Source organism: Nilaparvata lugens, chromosome 1 (genome assembly GCF_014356525.2).
Source record: "Nilaparvata lugens isolate BPH chromosome 1, ASM1435652v1, whole genome shotgun sequence".
In the NCBI taxonomy this organism is placed as follows: Eukaryota; Metazoa; Arthropoda; class Insecta; order Hemiptera; family Delphacidae; genus Nilaparvata; species Nilaparvata lugens.
Genome location: NC_052504.1, coordinates 95,017,160 through 95,039,565, shown reverse-complemented (window position 1 = coordinate 95,039,565; position 22,406 = coordinate 95,017,160). Strand labels below are relative to the sequence as shown.

Genomic DNA, 22,406 nt, shown 5'->3' with positions numbered 1-22,406 from the left:
CATATATCTGAGTAATATCATAGAGAAACAATAGCGTAAGTAGATATCCCATGGTATAGGGCGTTTATGTCGCAACTTTTACTGTTATCTCAAGCCGATTTCTGTTGACTGTTGTCGAATTTTACTGTTTTGTTGGGGTGAGAGTGTATGAATGGCACAATATGAGAGACTACCAGTGTCACACAGCTTCACGGGAAAGAATTACATGAACTATCGGCTTGAGATAACAGTAAAAGCTGCGACATAAACGCCCTATACCATGGGATATCTACTTATGCTATTGTTTCTCTATGATATTACTCAGATATATGCTGAGGATAATAGACACATGAGCTCTAGGCGTGTGTGGATAATGAGACGGATGATGATGAGAGAAGAGTGGAGCTACAGCTTTGAGTGTGTTCCGGAACACCGGGAAGCGATTTAAACTCATAAGTAGTATTTAGAGGAGATCGGTTCTTTAAGTGGTCACCCTCACAACGTAGGCATATGGAGGCATACTCATCTTATTGATAGTTTATCAGCGAGACCACGAAACCAATCGCTTCCATTTATTTATTCATTGACCGAGCGAAGTGAGGTCTAAGATTCAAGTCGACGGCTTGGCATTTCTCTTAATGTTTTAAATGTTTATATGTTGCGCATTTACGGCGAAACGCGGTAATAGATTTTCATGAAATTTGACAGGTATGTTCCTTTTTTAATTGTGCGTCGACGTATATACGAGGTTTTTGGAAATTTTGTCTTACAAGGATAATATAAAAGGAAATGGAGCCTCCTTCATACGCCAATATTAAAGTAAAAATCAGATTATAGAATTACTAGCCGTCAGGCTCGCTTCGCTCGCCATATCCGTCTAGCCAGGGGGCTCCGCCCCCTGGACCCCCGACTGCATCGTCCGGGAATGAGATCAGCAGGCTCGCTTCGCTCGCCTGCATTTTTCATTTGAGCATTTTTATCATATGTTAGGACGATCCAGTCGGGGGTCCAGACTAAACGTCTGGCTAAACGGATATGGCGAGCGAAGCGAGCCTGACGGCTAGTAATATAATATTCCCAGGAATAGCTCTGATCAAAGTAGCAGTGCTCAAAGTAGCAGTGCTCAATCAATTTTTCCGCGATAAATGCATTTCAATCTTCAACTTGGTGCTAACCTAACAAAGTCAACTCAACTTAATGCCAACCTGACAAAATTATTAATTTAGTTGCCAGTTAACAACTGTTTCGAAGAGGTACTCTATCTAGATTATAGTAACATATGATAAGGAAATTTCAATTATAATTAAGAGATTGGGAGAAGAAGAATATACATGCTAAAAGACGAACTTCAAACCCTTAAAAAACCCTTAGTGTTGAAATATTTCTTAGTGCGCCTCTAAAGGGCCAACTGAACATACCTATCAAATTTGAACGTTTTTATTCCGGTAGATTTTTAGTTCTGCGAGTGAGTGAGTGAGTCAGTCAGTCAGTCAGTCAGTCAGTGAGTGAGTGCCATTTCGCTTTTATATATATAGATTCATCATAAATCAGCTGACAAGTGATTACACAGATGTGTGGAGAAGCCAGTCTATTGCTGTATTTCCATAAGGTCTATAGTTTCAATCAGGTACTCTTGTGGATGAGAATACTGCGTGAGGTCTACTGTTCACAGAACTACTAGTTTATACAATGAGTAAATTATCAAAATGATAGGGAGAGGAAAAACAAGGTAACCTTGTGCTATTCCTCTTCCAAATTTAGATAAAACATAGTCCGAAATAGGTCAAGTCTTGTAGTTCTTCAATTCACAACATTTTCAGTCCTCAATTATTTTCACAGTTTTTTTTCAAATTTAGATGCTTCCCCAACTCATGTTTGTCTTCTATATATATATATATAAAGCGAAATGGCACTCACTCACTGACTGACTCACTCACTCGCAGAACTAAAAATCTACCGGACCAAAAACGTTCAAATTTGGTAGGTATGTTCAGTTGGTCCTTTAGAGGCGCACTAAGAAATCTTTTGGCGATATTTTAACTCTAAGGGTGGTTTTTAAGGGTTTAAAGTTCTTTTAGCATGTATATTCTTCTTATTCCAATATCTTGAAATTATAATTGAAATGTCCATACCATATGTTAATATAGAACTATAATATAGAGAGAGTACCTCTCCGAAAAAGTTGTTCTGGTAACCAAATTAAAAATTTTGTCATGTTGGCATTAAGTTGAGTTGACTTTGTTAGGTTGGCACCAAGTTGAAGATTGAAATGCATTTATCCAGGACCTCCTAAATACCAATTTATCCAATTAGCCAAAATTAGCGTTTTCTCAGCTTTTCTGCGTTTCCTCACCTTTTTCAATAATTGATGGAAATATATTTAAAAAAATTCAGTACACAGGCTTAGCTGAGGAGGAAGAATTTTGTTCGCCAAAGATACGCCGATATAGTAACAGGTGTTTTCGAGATCAAATTGACATAATACGTTCAAATTCGGTGCAGAGGTTCCGCTGAGGTCTACATGCAGGCGAGCGAAGCGAGCCCACTGATCTCATTTTTGGACGATCCAGTCGGGGGTCCAGGGGGCGGACCCCCCTGGCTAGACGAATATGGCGAGCGAAGCGAGCCTGACGGCTAGTGTCTAATAAATGTTTAGACAGCCATATTTTTTCTAACATTCGCATCTTTTTCTATTAAATCATTACAAATTTTGACTTACAGTGTACTTATATTCAATTCAAATTTTCGATTAGCCCAAAATGAGATTGGTGTGAAGAAATGAATCTAGATAAACTGACAATGATGTGAGAAATAAAGTAATTGATATCATTGAAGTTTGGTTCAGAATACACGCAATATCTATTTTACTAACTGTAACTGAACATGTGTGTATAAGTATGCCTGTACTAAGTGCATCGTAGGATTCAGAGCACATCATCACATAATTTTCACTGCTAACTTGGTTCAGTGATTCTATTTAATTGAAGTTCAAGTTCAGCGTTAATAAAAACGGAATTTGTTTATTCCATCAAACTATGTTCAAGCTCTGTTGAAGAAAGTAAATATTAACAGTTTTGGTCTTATCAAGTGCTCTGTATATAACCTAATCTAGGCATGTGGAAACGCTCTGTAATATCACACAATAACAAAATTATTTTACATAATCTTCCTTGGAGAATAGTTATTAATTCGTTGTCGTAACCTTGATGGATGGAGTGTGAGAAAAACACGTTACATGAATGGTCTTATCCTTTTGATGAGATTCACACTATACTGTCAGTATTGGTTAAATGGGTAGTATTGGTGATATGGAACATGAGGGATGCAGATAGTTTGAAGTAATGAATCACATGGCTTTTGTTTGGTTAAGAAATGCATTGAAACAACTAATTATCGTTGGTTTAAAGTGTGTTTCAATTGACTCTGTCAGTATCACTTTCAGATAACGTCAATGCTAAAATAGAAAGAAAAATAAAATTCTCAGTACCTACCCTTTTTGAATTATTTAATCACAACAGGTTTCGGACATTGATGCCATTTTCAAGTGATCACTTTATTTTTTATTATTTTTATTACAAGTAGCCCTATCCAGAAAAGAGATAAACGTCAATGCTTCCCATGCTAATCAATGCTGACATTTTAAAGTGAATCTGACTGTAGGTGGCAGCATAAATTGAATGGGTAGTATTGATGATTATCCACAAGAGATTGTGACAGTTTGAAGGGAAGCGAATCGTCGTCTGTGCCACTTCTAGCAAGGCAAACGGCTGCGATCTGAGATCATGTCTATCAAGGGAAAAGCCGGAACTTTTCATTCTCACCAGCACTGATGCAGTCAGTACTTTTGCGTTTCTCTGTCAACAAATTTCAAACTCATTACATCAAAAGCTTGCTGCTTTTCTAGAATTTAGCTTTGGATTTCACTAATGTGACTAGGGAAAATCTGATGAACGTATTCCTCCCCTTAAACAAACTAGTATCATGTTTCATCAAACACGATTCTGTGTGTTGTAAACAGTCTGAGTAAATGAATCTAGAGACTATATTTTGTAATATAATAACAATAATAAAAATGGATTTTATTCAATTTCACAATAATTGCAATACAAAAGAAATCAGTTATATAACATTTATTGTCAGCTTTTTTCTCCATGGCAAAGTGAAGTCTGGAGAATATATTTTGTAATATTTGGTATATGCTTAATTTTTTAACAGATAATACTTATTAAAATGTTTTTCACTCGCAAGCAATTTCTATAAAATGAAATATTGATAAATTGTTGATGGTAGTGCTCTGTAGTATTTGCAACTACTTTTCTATCTTAACCTTCCGGTAGTCGCGCTGTTGTAAAAAGTACAACAGTGTCAGTTTTTTTTTTTGGATGGGGTGGTGTCAGTGAATGAGTCACCTATGCATTCCAAAACTTTCCCCCCATCACTCCACTGAGTTGCAGTATCAACCGAGCAATGGTTCAGTCTTTAGGTGCCATTTAGTCGCGACAGTGCATAAGTCACACTGTGCATAATATAGGGAAAGACTGTATACGGGGACTGTAAACGAACCAATAACACAGAATTTATGGCTTTGCTTGATGTACGTTATTGGGCTATGAAATGGTAATCATCCAAATGATCATAGGCGTAAAATAATCCAAGAAGATGGAAAAAGTAATTATACAATTAATATGTTTTGACAGTAAACAGAGTACATAACACTTGGAAAATTGGATGTTGTACAAAATACAACACGCGACTGCTCGTCTGATTGAGTAGGGTGCGACTATCGGATGGTTAATATAATTTAGATGCAGATTTTGCTATGCTTTTGGTAGATCATAATATTGAAGATGAATAAGATATTAAACATTGCTCATTCTTCAGATTAACTGCTGATATTATACAATTTATAAAACTGAAAAGATATAATTTTTAAAAAGTTTGACTTGGATGTATTGTAGTTACTAATTTTCAGTAACCTACTTATTTCATTCAAGGCCTGAAATGTTTCCTGGTCATTCCCTTATCACTCGCTATATGAACTGAGCACTTTGCTTGCCCTGCTTAACCACAGATATCCTTTGATTTGAAACATGCATTCACTTTTTCCATTTTCAAAAGTAATGAAAAGAAAATGTGATAAGGAATGTGAATTACAGTCATAAGTTACTGACAAAATAACATTTACATTGAAAAATGTTGAGACTATAATAAATTATATATTCAGACCAAAAATGATTAATTCCTACAAATTACCTATTAAATGGCTAAAATTTGCCTACAAAACTGATTTCATGAATATTATTTCCTCTAATATTAATACTTATCAAACTTAATTATTATTTTGAAGTCCAACTTCCATTTCTCTGAAACCATTAATCACAATCCTCTGTATTTTTTATTCTAAAATTACCATTCATTCAAATCAGTGCTGCATAGTGTTGAGAAGCAGAATAATTCTTGAAACTATAATATAATTTTTTTCCTTTTTCCTTCGTCCTGGTACCCCCAGAAGAAGGGAGTTAATTATAGAAAATATAACAAACAAAAATGAAAAATACACTTAAAAAAATAAATCTTACAAACAAAAAATGGAGAATAATATACAAATCAAGAATGACAAATGATAAGAAAATTCCTTTTCAGTGGAAAATTTCAAAAAAAATATATATATAAACTAGACGAAATATAAATTCTCCAAAACCAATAATAATAATTAATTATTGTCAGTCATACAAAATAACTTATAGATACACGCAGACAGAGTGAATTCATACTGAATATAATACACATATGAGAAAAGGCTTATCAAAATATATAGAATATATTTTTTTCTGAGGGTGATGCCCATATAAATAAACTTCAGGCTTGTCCGTGGGTTAATGGGGAGGAAGGTTAAACATCTTCAGGTGGCTTCTGAACCAATGGGAAGCGATTTTCAAACTCAACAAATTTATTTAGAGTAGAGTGGGCTACTCAAGTGGTCGCCTGTGCCACGAGAGTAGCAGGCCCATGAATCTTAACTTATCAGCGCGACCACGGAGGCAACCGCTACTCCAATTGGTTTAGTTCTCCTGTGACGATCATTCAGGCTCTTAAAAGAGAGGCACGGCCGTTGGAAAGTACGAAGAAGGTGCGCATCCTACCTGGCTGAAGGTTGGTCATAAATAATTTTCGTGAGAGTACGAAGAAGACGCGCGTCATTTCAGTGCGCTCCTTCTTTGCACCTTGGTAGTTGCCGCGCCTTTTTCTACCTGTTCTCAACCTGCTTCCATGAAATTATGATAAATATACATGCTACTACTTATTTTCTAGTTTTCTTCAATAAATTTCTAATTTACTTCAGTGCGCGCTCTCTGATTTATCCTTCTGACAGCCTGACAGAACTTTTGTTCAATATACATGCAATATACCCCAACAGCCATTAGCCGTTTCCACACCGATATCTCGCCGACACGACTTACAGACAGGATTTACTCTGATGGACAGTTTAAGCATCGCCACCTCTAATACAAGGCCCCGGCCTACGATATTGCAACGTCGCAGTGTAAGCCTAGAATCTAATATATGATTGGTGAAAAAGATTTTTGAAAATACCAGCTGATCTTTTTCACCAATCATGTATTAGATTCTAGGCCTACACTGCGACGTTGCAATATCGTAGGCCGGGGCCTTGTATTGGGGTTGGCTATGGTATAAGAGAAGGCTGTGAATTATAACTGCGCAAGGTCTACTGTTCACAGAACTAATTGTGAATTAATGTTATGTATTATTCAGCTGAAATCATGTGTCGGCACATAAAGTCTGTCTGTCTGACAGTCTGTGTGATATAAAATCAAAACAATTTTTTTTCTTATACACTTTCAATGTTATTTCTATATCCTGAAGGAGTGAGTCAATTTTGTTGTCCAACGAACTCGACCTGTAAAAAGTTTTGAAGAATTAGTGTTCAAAATTTGAAGCTGATTGATCACAGGCAGAAAACGCCTTTAGTTCCGGTAAGTCAAAAGTGATAACTTCACTAACGCTCGTTCTAATGTGGAGACTTACGTTTCAAGCTATATTATACTCAGCCTGAATTTTGACCCTTGTCAAGCTCAAATCGTAGAGGTACGAAGAAAGCGCGCGTCATTTCAGTGCGCGCTCTCTTCGTACCTCACTGATTTACCCTTCTGACAGCCTGACTGAACTTCTGCATGCGCGCCTTCTTCGTTCTCCCCGGCCGTTGAAATCAATGCAATCGAGATCAAAAAGGAAAATCAATGTACTCAAAAATTGTAAAATAAAAAGTGTAGGTTGATTGGAGATGCTCCAATTGAACTGTTGAAGTGCTCACTTCATAAAATCCCTCACCATGACCTTCAATATTGTTTGGCTGAAATTGAGACCTATTACCGAGTACAGTATTCTCTAGCTCTCTGGACCAGAACTTCTTCTTCTATTGTGTTAGTGAGATCGCTGCCATGTATTCCTCATCCCATTTAACTAGATGCATTCACTACCTGTATTACACGTTACCCACTAGTAGTAGATTATTTTAGAAATTGTGAAAACAGTGTCACAAACATGAAATTATTGACAATATTGGTAATGTATTATTAGTTATTATTTTCAATAATATTGTTGTTTATTGTTGTTAACTATTTTCGTCTTGAATGTTTATTTTTATTTCTTTATTTCAGAGTAAATAAAACCAAGCCTTCTAAGATTGCCCTTTAAGAAAGAGTATTTCAAAAATATAATTAAATATGGATACTTCAAATTCATAAACTTTGAATAGTAGAATTTCTTATTTATTTTGTTAGTTTCTCAACCTTCCTGAAATATTGTGAAAGTAATAAATGTAGGTGTAATCCACGAAGAAAAATCATAATGAAGCACAATGCCATACAAATATCATCTTTTTATCCTCTCAAAATCAGCCTAATTAATTCTTGATGAAAGTTTTTTATTTTAATGTAATAATCTTCATTGTTCATTCCAGACACTGGACTTTGACAGAGATGGTCTCACAAAAATGAAGAAGGCCATTAAAGCAATCCATAATTCTGGAAATTGTAAGTATTGTAACACTTCTATTACTCTAAACTTTTTCTTTTCATTTACATAACCTCTAGACTGTGTATTCCAAATTAAGGTTTAAAGCAGTTTTGGGCGAATGCCTGTTGTTTTTACCTGCATTGTATCTATTGTCTATGAATAAATGAAATAGATTGGGTATTTAATAAGTAAATTCACTATTCAATATTAATAACAGAGCATTTCATAAATAAATTTGGCATTAAATATTAAAAACAGTCATATCCATGAAGTGAAATCCATACGTTTATAACACATTCACCTTCGCATTGAGGTAAATCATTAGATTACTGTATTACAGTATTCAGTATAAACCTGCAATGAATCATTCCTCTTTCAACTACTCAAATGGATTTCAAAATAAATTATACTTTATATTGGACGCATAATTGAATACATTAGCGCGGTGACATACACATGTTACTAGCATATACTTGATAGAGTATGTAAATTTCTTTCTCCATAGTACGGTAACATAAATCATAGAACATTGTTTCACAATCACATTAATTCTGAAGCTCATTGATCGTTGCATTATGAGCAATATTGCATTTTACTGCATTCATGCAATTCACACAACAATGTAGAAGCAATGGAACGTTTATTATATCGGAAACGTTCAATGTTACACTCAATGCCTATAGCTTATGGTTTCTCCAAATAGATTGTGTGCTTTAGAACTTAGCGGTTGAAATTTTTCCTGGTCACGTAATAGATTGTCATAATGACGCTTCAGAAAATAAACTTATCAGCATTAAAGAGATGTTATCATCGTAAATAGTGACTGATGTTACAAATTCATTGTTTATGAAACCAGTTATTGATTAGTAATGTATAACGAGTGATTATTGTTATTTTTATTTCTCTAATTATTCCTAACTTGAATTAGTCCAAGATGAATGAGCTTTTTATGAATATCTCATGAATATCTTGTAATCGGATGTAGTGATACATAATGTGACGGAATAAAAATCCTCCAGTTCCCTTTCTATATTTCATTAAATCACAACATGTTTCCATTAATAATTGTAGCACTTGAAAATGACTATAATTGGTAGAAAAATGTTGTGACTTGGTAAAATATAAATAGGATACCTGAGTATTTTTATTTCAGTTCAACAATTGAGGCGGTATACGGAAAAAGGGTACATAGAACTATATGCTCTTTTTTCGGAGATCGCTCTACAGTATTCAAAGACCTTAAAGATGCATAGACTCACATGCAGCGCTAGTGTCGTACTTGGAATTGAAATCAGTCATTGAGGGGGCAACCTATAAGATTATTGCATACCAATGCCTTTGTAATCTATAATATTAGAAATATATAGATATAATATCTCGTGCTAAAATACCCCAATGGTGGCCTTCAATTTCAAGTAAGAGCTATCATTGGGAAGGCATAGACATTGTGAGTCTATATCTTTTTAAGGTCTTTGGCTATATTAGATCGGCCATCTTGTTCTGCATATAACCTGAAAATCTCAAACAAAAATCTTGTAAACTGATGTTGGTACAACTGTTTATAAACAGCTGTGTCAAGGAGGGATTTGGTGGTCAGTGAGAATGTTTCTCCCTATTTTTCTGTCAAAATCTTCAAGAAAAGTCAAATAAGTTCACTAACATGAAATATGCTATTATAAAGATAAAACAAGATCATTCTTTGCTGTGCTCTGAAAGCTTCAATACTGTGAATTTCAAACCATTCAAACCTATGCAGCCTGCTATGCATATTAATTTTCAACATTGATTTTTTTCAACATATATATTTTAATAAAATGATTGAAAACTTTTTTATATGTGTATGTGTATAACTTTTTTAAGGGAAATACAGCATTCAGCATTGAATAACATGTGTTTTCTAGTTGATCAAACCCAAATTTGTACAGAATAAATTTGTCTTTGGAAAAAGGACACATACAGACAAATTTTCAAACATATTTTTTGGAATAAATTAGAAATATAATCATGTATCATTCTCGATCAACATGAAATCAATATAACGAATTTTGATTTGGTACAACCAGAATGTTTAATTCAATCATAAAATAAATTTATTCATCCAAACTAAAAACTTAAATGCGATTTTCTCAAAACACAATTTTGCTCTATGTTTCCGTTTTCCGTATACCGCCTAAATTGTAGTAGCCCGATAATGCTGGATTGTATTTTTCTTAATAAGTCACATTAAATCTGGTTTGTGATTCGTTACTATGTAGTTCTGTATATTATTAACTTGTTTGTTTGTTTTTGATATGCATGTATAAATGATAGAGAGAATATTATGAGATGTGACGGATATGTATTATAGATAACGTGTATTGTTGATTGAGCCAGCGTTTCCTTCAAATTGACGATCGCACAAATTTTAGTAAGTAGTCGGGTGTTGTTACCCAGCGTTTCCTTCAAATTGACGATTGAACAAATTTTAGGAAGTAGCTCATTGAAGGACTTAGTCATGCGGTTGATTATTATGATAGTCCTTTCATTGATCTACGCACTTTGTTACAGAACACTCAAAAATATTTTTCAAATCTCACCCTACTAATCCAGAATATATTGTAACATACATGAATAAAGAATAAATATGGGCTACTTTTGTACAAATTAATAAAAACAATATAAAAACTTGTAGTACCCTTTATTTTTAAAAACTTTGAAATATTTCAATGACTAGTTTCGACCATAACTTAGGTCATTTTCAAGTTGAAATATTCAATTCCAAGTCATTGAAATATTTCAAAGTTTTCAATAATAAAGGGTACTTACTACAAGTTTTTATATTGTTCTTATTTATGAATGAAGAACTCTAATCCATGGTTTTCGGTTAGTGTAGGAGTGAAGTATTATCGAGGTTTAATAGAAAGCTCAATACTGTAGTTCACTACTGTTGCTGTAATAATGAATAATAATACTTCAGTAATACTGTAGCTCAGTACCGTCTTTTTAAGAGTTTATTTCAGCTTGAATTCCTGTTCATTCTCTTCGATTTGTGTATGCCATTTATGTATTTATCTATTTATTTATGTATATGCCATTAAATACATAATAAAGAGGCTCATGCTAAATAAAGAATAAATTTCATTTACCATATTTTCAATATTTGAACAAAATACAACGTGATTCAAAAAGAATACCACAACTTTGAAAATTGATAACTCTGCAAAGAATAAACGGAGAGTAAAGCACTATCTGTCATCGATTTGAGGAAGCTCTGATGTTTTTTTAGCTCCTTATTTAGTCCCATTGGCACTCATCTGTCCGTGCCTATTTGAATGAAAACTATCTGAGGCAATGTCTCGGCTGCTAAGCAGCTCGAGACAGAGCACTTCATCACTGGCCTCCAAGAAGCCCTGACCTCACCCCCTGCGATTTTTTTCTACGTTAAAGATAAGGTGTACCGACCGCTTCTACCAGCTAACATTGAGGAGCTCAAACAAGAAATAACAGCAGCTATACAAACTGTTACGCCCGATATGCTACTGAGGGTGTGGAACGAGTTCGAATATCGTATTGATATCACTCGAGTGTCTGGAGGGGGTCACATTCAACATTTGTGAACTTGTTTTCTAGTGGGGGAAAAACTTATTTCAATACTCTTCATTTTGATTTACAACCCAAGTTTCTATTATGTTTCCTTGATTGAATACAGATTATCAAAGTTTTGGTATTCTTTTTGAATCACTCTGTATATTCATATATCAAAATGAATAATTGTTGAATTATATGCTCATGCCGAATGAATTACACTTACTATTTTCTCAATATTAAAAAAATATATATTCATATTTTTAAATAACAAATTTTTCAGTTGAGAATCTGTTATATTTCTCAAAACAGAAACCAGTATTCTTGAAAGTAGTTTTTGGGATATCAATGAAAATTTCATGTTTGGCCTGCTTTATGCAATATTTTTTTCAATAAGCCAAGCTCTTACAAAAGTTTAATAAATTACGCTAAGTGAAGTGAAAACTATTTTTTTCCTGTTGCTGAGAATTAGTCCTTGAGTTCTGTTTCTTATCACATGACATGCTCTTATCTATCATGTCGAAGCCAACGGAAAATATTCTACATTAAACGAGGATTAGTTAATGGTCATTTTCTTTTGGTTTCCAATTCCAATAATAATTATCAGTTTTGTAATCCCTAATCTACACTAGTTATACGTAATATTATTTTCATTCCAATTGTAAACTAGAGGGGATGAACTTCTAAGTCTAATCCCAAATATACAGTACTAGTAGTTCTGTGAACAGTAGACCTCGCGCTCAGTAAGTTACATTGACCTGTTGTTATGTTTTCTCAAAGATTAATAAATAATTTATTGTCTATAATAATAATAATTAATAATTTTAAATAATTCAAAATGTCTAGAAAAATCCTAAATAAACATAGAGCTTTCTGTCGTATCGTACCGTGACGTGTCGTCCCGGAATGTGAGTGTGAGCGCTTTTATCAGGTCTGGCTGCCGTCGATACGCCAATTCAATCAACCCATCAGAGAACATTCTGTGTTGTCGTGTTGGCGAAAAATCGGTGTGTTGAAATTAACAAAATAAACTACCATAATGCCTATTTCCTACAAACTTTATTTCTCACTTTTCATGATTTTAGAAATCGATTTCTTTTCAATAATATTTGTTGCAATTTTGATCATCAGATTAAAAAAGAAAATGTTTAAAAAAACGTTTTCTATCAATAACTCCAAACTCTAAACTAGAATCTGTGTACTAACGTTGATGGAAATATACATTTTGAAGATGTTCGATATTTTTGAACGGGTAGTATTATAGTCCACTAGACAGCTGATTTATGATGAATAATTCTATAGTCTGATTTTTACGGTAATATTGGCGTATGAAGGAGGCTCCTTTTTCCTTTTATATTATCCTTGAAATGCAAAATTTCTAAAAACCGTATGTATACGTCGACGCGAAATTTAAAAAGGAACCTAGGCTACCTGTCAAATTTCATCAAAATCTATTGCTGCTTTTCGCTGTAAATGCGGAACATATAAACATAAAGAGAAATGCAAAACCGTCGACTTGAATCTTAGACCTCACTTCGCTCGGTCAATTAGACTACCAGAGAAGAAATCACTTCTCCTTTCAAAAATATCATTCCAGAATTGCCTTACTATCAAAGAGTATAGAATGTTACATTCCAATGTCACTTGAATTGTTGGTTGATCTGTATTTGAAGGAAATTATTGATTCAAAAATAGGCTTCAAGCTTGTCGATTCCAATTCCAATATATTAGAACTGTTTATTAACTCCACCTCAATTTTTGTTGGTTGATCCATATTTAAGGGAAATAATCTATATTCAATTCATTTATAGCCAATTTAGACTATTCAAGATATATTACAAACTCTTTATAAATTAATATAAACTAAATTATAAATTAATGAATAAATATTTTGTTTTTGCAGCTCACGTTGATAATGAAATGTATTTCTCGCGTGTTCTGGAGAGGCTGGGTGGAAATGCCATGAACAAGGACCAGGAACCTGACATTGGAGCCGCGTTCTTAAAATTTGCTGTTGTCACTAAGGAGCTATCGGCGCTCATGAAAACTTTGGTAATTATTCAAAATTCGCCAGTTCTCCATCGTTATATGTGTAATAATATTTTGGTAGTGATGAATCAAAATTTGTTGGATTTCTACCGTTACTGTGAGTAATATTTTGTTTGTGATGTTGTCAGTCTTGGAGTAGCGAAATAACATAATAGAAATGAGTAATGATTTATTACAGGAAAAAAACAAATGAATACTATACAAAACAATGGAATTTCCCTGTAAAAACACAGGACGGAAGGAAAACGTATCAAACTTTCCAACTCATGTATACAGAGTGTTCTGAAAAAAGGTGCCCATAAGTCAGGGTATGATTCCTCTCATCAAAAGAAGAAAAAAAGTTCTAATTAACATAGGTCCGAAAATGCTTAGTTACCAAGTTATACAGGGTGAAAGATTTCGTCTGAATTTCAGTTCCCCTGTCCTACAGGTATTTGTTGGCTGTTAATTAAGATGTACAATTTAGCGTACTTTATGTAAAATGGACTGAAAAATTGAATAAAACAGTTTCCAGACTTGTAGTAATTTTTAAGATATGTGTCGAAATACGCCAAACTTGGTCCCGAAAAACAAGCTCGTTTAAGGTTTGAAGAAGATTTACTATTTTAAATGTACAATAAACGCAAAATATTTCATTACAGAACTTGTAGAAAGTTTAATTTCGAATAGAAAGATGTGAAATAAGTCTATAATAGACAAACGCAACCTCTAAAAAAATAATCCTTAATTTCATTTGTAACTTAACAGATTTTGTCCATTTTTCATGCTTTTTGTATGCAATTAAGGATTATTTTTTCAAGGTTACGTTTGTCTATTATCGACTTATTCTACATTTTTATCTTCGAAATTAAATTTTCTACAAGTTCTGTAAGAAAATATTTTGTAATTATTGTTCATTCAACATGATAAATCTGCTTCAAACCTTAAAGGAACTTGTTTTTCGGGATCAAGCTTCGCGTATTTCGTCACATATCTTGAAAATCACTCTAGCTAACGGTCTGGAAACGGTTTTATTCAATTCCTCAGTTCATTTTACATAAAGTACGCTGTCAGTCGATTTTTTCACGGGGTTATTTGAAATCCCTTTTCAATGTCGATCGACCACGGACCATAGCAAACCTCAAAAACAATATTCGCGACGCCATTGCTAACATACCAATTGATATACTGCAATGATGGATACAAATTTCAAAAATCGACTTCATCAGTGTATGTGCAATGGGGGTCGCCATTGACCTGATGTCATTTTCAAGACTGCATGAAAAAAAAATTGGGACTGTATTTTCATATAAAAAAATTTAAACAATAACTAAAGTACTTTTGTTTTTATTGACCTTTTAAATAAGTAAGTTTCTCTGGCGCACCTCAAAAAATGTGCTAACATCGTTCATTTCAAAAAAATACTTTTTAATTGGCTTGTTGAAAGACCGTTTTATTGTTTGAACGAATTTTTGATAGTACCTGAATGAATGTATTTTGTGTTCTATATTTTGTTTAATGTGTGACTTTGTCAATTACCAATGTTGGTTTATGACAATAAAATTTATTTATTTATTACCTTGTAATTTTCTGAGAGTTGTGTAATACCATAGGGAAAGAATAGTGTAAGTAGATATCTCATGGTATAGGGCGTTTATGTCATAGTTTTCAATGTTAACTCAAGCCGATAGTCCACGTAGTTCTTTCCCGTGAAGCTGTGTGACGCTGGTAGTCTCTTATATTGTGCCGTTCACACACTCTCACCCCAACAAAACAGTAAACATCAACAATAATCGGCTTGAGTTAACAGTAAAAGTTGCGACATAAAAACCCTATACCTTTGGATATCTACTTATACTATTGTTTCTCTATGGTAATTCTTAATAATTGAATTAAGTGATTTCAGTAAGAAATGATTATTCAATTTCATTGAAGATGGCGGTTCAATCAACTAATGAAATACCAAAGAATCATTGTTATTAAAGGTCGTTTACACATTGAAAGCTTGAACTGGATTGAATTAGCTACTGGTATAATCTCAAAATCAACCACATTATAAGAAACGAGACAATATGGATCTAATCCACAAACTTAGAATCCGTTTCAACTAGCACTGTACAAACGGCATTGGGAAAGATATTTGTATATTATATTCTAAGAATACTTAAATCTTCATTAGATAGTAAGTTTCAAATTGGCAAAAATGTGCTTTCCGATTTTGATAAGTAGAAATATGTTTGACTTTTCATTTCAGAGAACATTTGATGTTTTTGTGATAATTTTCTTTAAATAGATACATTTTTCAAAGTAAATCAATACTATGCACTAATTTGTTTACATTAATCTGTAGATAAAGATATAATCTTGTTCCTCATTTGCAACGTTGCAGGTTGCATATTGCGTCGAATTGTGTGCAATATTTAGTAATTACAACTATTGCTAGTGGAACTATCATCTTTGAGATTTAAATTGAAGAGTTTTCACTGGCGTATTGCCAACGAATAACTACTTTTGAGTAGGCTGGTCTATTCAATTGACTCCAAAGCAAATTGGATACTTAATTCAGTGATGCAAGGAAGTAACGTAAGGTTTAATAATCTGAATGACTGACCACGTGCTACATTACTAATAATTTTGAATTCTTGCTTTAATGTCTTCAAATTAATAGAAGAATGCTAAGAGTATCACACATTGTTTTCCTTCAATCAAGGAAAAGTGAACTGATGCAATATCTTCTTGTTTTAAATAATAAATATCGGGGCACCGAGCTTCGCTCGTTATTTATTTATAAACTATTGATAAACAGAACACAATTCTTTAAAATGATTGGGATTGGGGAAGGACTAACAGGCACAGCCCAAAACTGTTTCTTCCCCGAATTTTCATTTATACACTATTAATAGTCCAGAAAGTTGGTTATGTTCCATACACTTGAATTCAGGTTCAATTTTCAGTCCAAACGTTTAAAAACAAAAAAGTTATTATTTAGATTATTTACAAACCAAATTGAAAACAAAATATCACTTAAAGTTGTCAAATAATGAATAATATAATACTCTAGTTTAGAATGATTATCATGTCATGTCAACAAATCAAATTATTTTGATCAAGTCGATTAAAATTCCTCGATAATATTTCTCGATGATTGATCACACACAGCTGGAAATAATTCTGTCTCCCACACACGCATCTTCTGTTTCGACAGACGACGAAATTAGCATTTGTTTTTCCAAGGATGAATAATTGTTATCCTTTTCATGTCCTCCAGCGAGTTTTCCCAGGGATGAGACCAAGTGCAATCAAATTTTTATATCATAAACCTACTATGTTCAAAATTTCGTGAAAATAGTTAGAGCCGTTTTCGAGATCCGTTGAACATAAATAACCAGATACAAAATATATATACAGATATACAGAAATTGCTCGCTTAATATAATAGAATTAAGTGAAATATTTCTATTCTTTTGTATACTTTATCCATTCAAATTCGAAATTTATTATCCACTTTCTTGTTTAAGGCTTCTCAATGTACCTACAATACATTTATTCTAGATTCATTGGGGCTACTTGTATTCAAATAAAAATTTATTCATTTGATCATGAGTCTCTAAGTAGAAAAATGTTGTGATGAATAAAAATATATGCTTAAAAGGGTACTTAGATTTTGTGGCTGAACATTTGTTCAAATTGTGTTTGGGAGACTATTATTTCTTTAGGGCTGTGTACCAAAGAATCACCTGAATTCGGCAGAAAAATAGAATACGGTTCTATTTTAGGCATCACTATTTCACTTCCAATATGATCTACTGTTTATAATTTCTGTGAATATTTATTTATTCAACAATGATAAAAACTCAAATCATAAAATGATTGGGAATGGGAAAAACAGGATTATAGCCCTTACTATCCAATTTTCAAATCTAATAGAGAATTAGTCCAAAAGAGGTTATGATTCGACAGCACTTTCAAAAACGAATATTCTTGATCCCTAAATAATCTCATAAAATTTCGAATGTAGAATGTTTATACAGAAGAGCAATTCAAACAATCCATTGTAGTAATGCGTTAGAAAATTTATAAATATTGAATAAAGTTTTAAAATTTTGAGCAATAATACAAGCACCAACTTATTCATTGAGCCAACAGAGTATTCTAAATATTATCGTAGAACGTAGAGAAAATATTTATTTATTTGTTGATATCAAATTACAAATCATATATATTTATATGATCGAGATATAACAAAAGAAGATATCCTATGAAATTGATAAATAAATAATAAAAAATATAAATAATAAAATTAATTAATTAATAAAAAACTTGAAGTACCCTTCATTTTTTAAAAACTTTAAAATAGTTTAACTTCAAGATTTTTATATTGTTTTATTAATTTGTTAAAAAGTATCCCATATGAGTGAAGTGTTTTTAATAGATGTCCTATGGTATAGGTTGTTGTTAACTTAAGCCGATATTTCCATTAATATTATACTTCGTGAAGCTATGTGATGCTGGTGGCCTCTCATACTGTGCCGTTCTTTCACTCACCCAGCAAAAATGGTAATAGTAGACAACAGGAATAGTAGTCGACAAATTTATAAGTAGTAAAAATAGTATAGTTCTATAAATACTATTATTCAGTACTAATATAAATACTATAAAATAGTATATAAATAGTACTAATAGTATTAAAAATAGTAATAGTACTTATCTATATATATATATATATAAAAGCGAAATGGCACTCACTCACTCACTCACTCGCAGTACTAAAAATCTACCGGACCAAAAACGTTCAAATTTGGTAGGTATGTTCAGTTGGCCCTTTAGAGGCGCACTAAGAAATCTTTTGGCAATATTTAACTTTAAGGGTAGTTTTTGAGGGTTTAAAGTTCGTCTTTTAGCATGTATATTCTTCTTCTCCCAATCTCTTAATTATAATTGAAATTTCCATATCATATGTTACTATAGAACTATAATCTAGACTAGATAGAGTACCTCTTCGAAACAGTTGTTAACTGGCAACTAAATTAATAATTTTGTCAGGTTGGCATTAAGTTGAGTTTGACTTTGTTAGGTTGGCACCAAGTTGAAGATTTAAATGCATTTATCGCAGAAAAATTGATTGGGCACTGCTACTTCAATCCTGGGAATACTATATTACTAGCCGTCAGGCTCGCTTCGCTCGCCATATCCGTTTAGCCAGACGTATCTGGCCCCCGACTGGATTGTCCTAACATATGATAAAAATGCTCAAATGAAAAATTCAGGCGAGCGAAGCGAGCCTGCTGATTTCATTCTTGGCCGATCCAGTCGGGGGTCCAGGGGGCAGAGCCCCCTGGCTAGACGGATATGGCGAGCGAAGCGAGCCTGACGGCTAGTATAGTATAAATATATAAGTAGTCGACAGGAATCGGCTTGAATTGACAAAAAATCGGTTTGAAATTTGGAACATAAACGACTTTTTCCATGGGATATCTTCTTATGCTTATACTAATTATTTGTCGTCCGTAAATTTTTGATAGTTTGAGGTCCCGTTGCACAAAAGCTGGTTAAGATTCAATCATGATTAAATGCCACGAGAACCAAATCAGAGAAGGTTTTTTTAAAAGATGGCTTCTGTGATTGATTCTCATGGCATTAATCACGGTTAAAATTTAACAGGCATTTGTGAAACCGGGGCTCAAAAATGTTCGTGGGTGTATCATAATTGATTATGATGATTTATCGTGGTTGATCTTCAAATTTTGATTGGATGACATCTGAATGAAACTGTGAAAAACATACGATGTTGTATTCGTTCAAGAATGCAGGATGTTTTTTATAGTAATACTATGATAATATACTATATTTTATGACTATAATACTATGGTAATACTATATTTTCTCTATAATATTATTCACAGTTAGTGTCACTCCCACCTGGCCAAAACATTATTTAATTTTAGACATTGTCGACAGGAATTGGCTTGAGTTGACAAAAAATCGGTTTGAAATTTGGAACATAAACAACCTTTTCCATGGGATATCTTCTTATGCTATATTTTCTCTATTATATTATTTACAGTCATTATACAAATGAATAAAGAATATGGGTTTGATAGAAAAATTCCTGCACAAATCAAGTCATTAGAGAAACCCCAAGAAGATTCAAAACTGCCGCTAAGAACTGGATTATTTCAACTGGAAGACATCATATAGAAAACATAATCTCAAACAATATGTGAGCTCACTTAGCCAACGTATTTGCAGTTTGCACCCCCACCCACAATCTATTACTACTACTAACACCTACTCTAGTACATGGGTTTCCCATAGTTGAGTAGGTCAATTTCCAATAGAATTGAATTCCATATTTTTTTATGGACCTGTTGTATTGTACAGCGTGATTCAAAAAGATTACCACAACTTTGAAAATCGGTTTGAAATTTGGAACATAAACAACCTTTTCCATGGGATATTATATTATTTACAGTCAGTGTCACATGTACAAATGAATAAAGAATATGGGTTTGATAGAACAATTATTCCTGCACAAATCAAGTCAATAGAGAAAACCCAAGAAGATTCAAAACTGCCGCTAAGAACTGGATTATTTCAACTGGAAGACATCATATAGAAAACATAATCTCAAACAATATGTGAGCTCACTTACCCAACGTATTTGCAGTTTGCACCCCCACCCAGAATCTATTACTACTACTAACATCTACTCTAGTACATGGGTTTCCCATAGTTGAGTAGGTTAATTTCCAATAGAATTAAATTCATTATTTTTTTATAGACCAATTGTATTGTACAGCGTGATTCAAAAAGAATACCACAACTTTGAAAATCTGTATTTAATCAAGGAAACATAATAGAAACTTGGGTTATGAATCAAAATGAAGAGTATTAAAATAAGTTTTTCCCCACTAGAAAACAAGTTCACAAATGTTCAATGTGACCCCCTCCAGACACTCGAGTGATATCAATACGATACTCGAACTCGTTGCACACCCTCAGTAGCATATCGGGCGTAACAGTTTGTATAGCTGCTGTTATTTCTTGTTTGAGCTCCTCAATGTTAGCTGGTAGAGGCGGTCGATACACCTTATCTTTAACGTACCCCCATAGAAAAAATCGCAGGGGGTGAGGTCAGGGCTTCTTGGAGGCCAGTGATGAAGTGCTCTGTCTCGAGCTGCTTGGCTCGAAAGATATCACTCGAGTGTCTGGAGGGGGTCACATTGAACATTTGTGAACTTGTTTTCTAGTGGGGAAAACTTAATTTAATTCCCTTCATTTTGATTTATAACCCAAGTTTCTATTATGTTTCCTTGATTAAATACAGATTTTCAATGTTGTGTTATTCTTTTTGAATCACGGTGTATTTTAGATATTCTGTACCTTTCATGTTTTAATTGCTTGTTTGTATTTTTTTAAAGGAAATAAATTTATTTATTATGTTGTTTCAGATGCAGAACATCAACAACATAGTAATGTTCCCACTGGACAGTCTGCTGAAAGGAGACTTGAGAGGGGTGCGGGGCGATCTGAAGAGGCCGTTCGACCGGGCCTGGAAGGACTATGAGACCAAGTACGCCAAGATCGAGAAGGAAAAGAAGCAGCAGGCCAAGGAAGCCGGTCTGATAAGGACGGAAGTCACCTCGGCCGAGATCGCTGATGACATGGAGAAGGAACGACGGCTCTTTCAGTTGCAGATGTGCGAGGTAATCAATTTTACACCTTGATTAACTAGATCTGTTACGTAAAAGTACTGTAATAAAGAGTGATTCAACATGAAAAACTATGATAAAAGTGTTGTAATACAGCAGTGGTCGCCAAACAGTCGATAGCGAGCTACCGGCAGCTCGTGGGGTGGTTTTTGGTAGCTCACAGGAATGCTCGTGCAAAAGAATGTCGTCCAGTTTGATTATAAACACTTTCCCAGTCTGAAGAAAATTAATGACGAGAAAAATCCTCCACAGTACCGCAGCAATAACCAAGAATACGTTACAATTCTTTCGGACTTGAGACAACAGTTTGATCAACGATTTCAAGATTTTAAAATCATATCAAATATGGTACAATTCATCAACTCTCTTTTGTAGAGATCTATGCAGAAGATTTTTCAGTTTGTGTAGTAAAACATTTTGGTGCAGATCAGGCTTCAGTTGAAGTGGAATTTGTGGATTTTTAAAACGATCTGTCTCTTAGATCACTTTCTAACAACTGGAAATATCTGGCCTCAAGTCCCCAAAGAAAAATATCCAAATATTATCCAAGTTCCATTGAGGTTAAAAGCTATGTTCAGATCTATTTACTTGTGTGAAGCATCTTTTCAAATATGAAATTCATAAAAAATCGATATAGGAACAGACTGACTGATGAACATTTGAACAACTGCATCAGAATGGCGGTTACAACGTACACTCCAAACAGCAAGAAAATACTTGATGACCAAAAAGAGTTCTACTGCTCTCATTTGAAATGTACATTTCAACTTTTCTTTTACTTTTTGCTATGAGATAAGTAGATTCCAACATTAGAAATGTATCTGTATAGGCAGTAAGTGTGAAAATTTCATTCTGCCTACCGTACTTTCTTTATTCTAATATTGCTTGGTAGCTCACTAGAAGATTTATAAATGTTATTTTAGCTCACAGGCTCATCAGTTTGGCGACCATTGTATTACAGAGTGATACAACATGAATGTCCCAATTTCAAACAATTATATTTATTCCTTAGAACGGTGCACATAAACTTTATGCTTCTGTGAGTAATTTGGTGCGAAATTGGCTAGTGTGCAACGTTTTAATAAT

At 33.6% G+C, this 22,406-nt stretch overlaps 1 protein-coding gene across 1 annotated transcript in view; it reads left to right on the top strand.

Moving 5' to 3' along the window:
- The window catches only part of LOC111053313 (arfGAP with SH3 domain, ANK repeat and PH domain-containing protein), an 83,707-nt gene that overhangs the window by 5,134 nt on the left and 56,167 nt on the right, over positions 1-22,406 (top strand). The window contains 3 exon segments of the mRNA XM_039419675.1: positions 7,961-8,033; positions 13,484-13,632; positions 21,060-21,314. Of these exon segments, the coding sequence (XP_039275609.1) occupies positions 7,961-8,033; positions 13,484-13,632; positions 21,060-21,314 (477 nt within the window).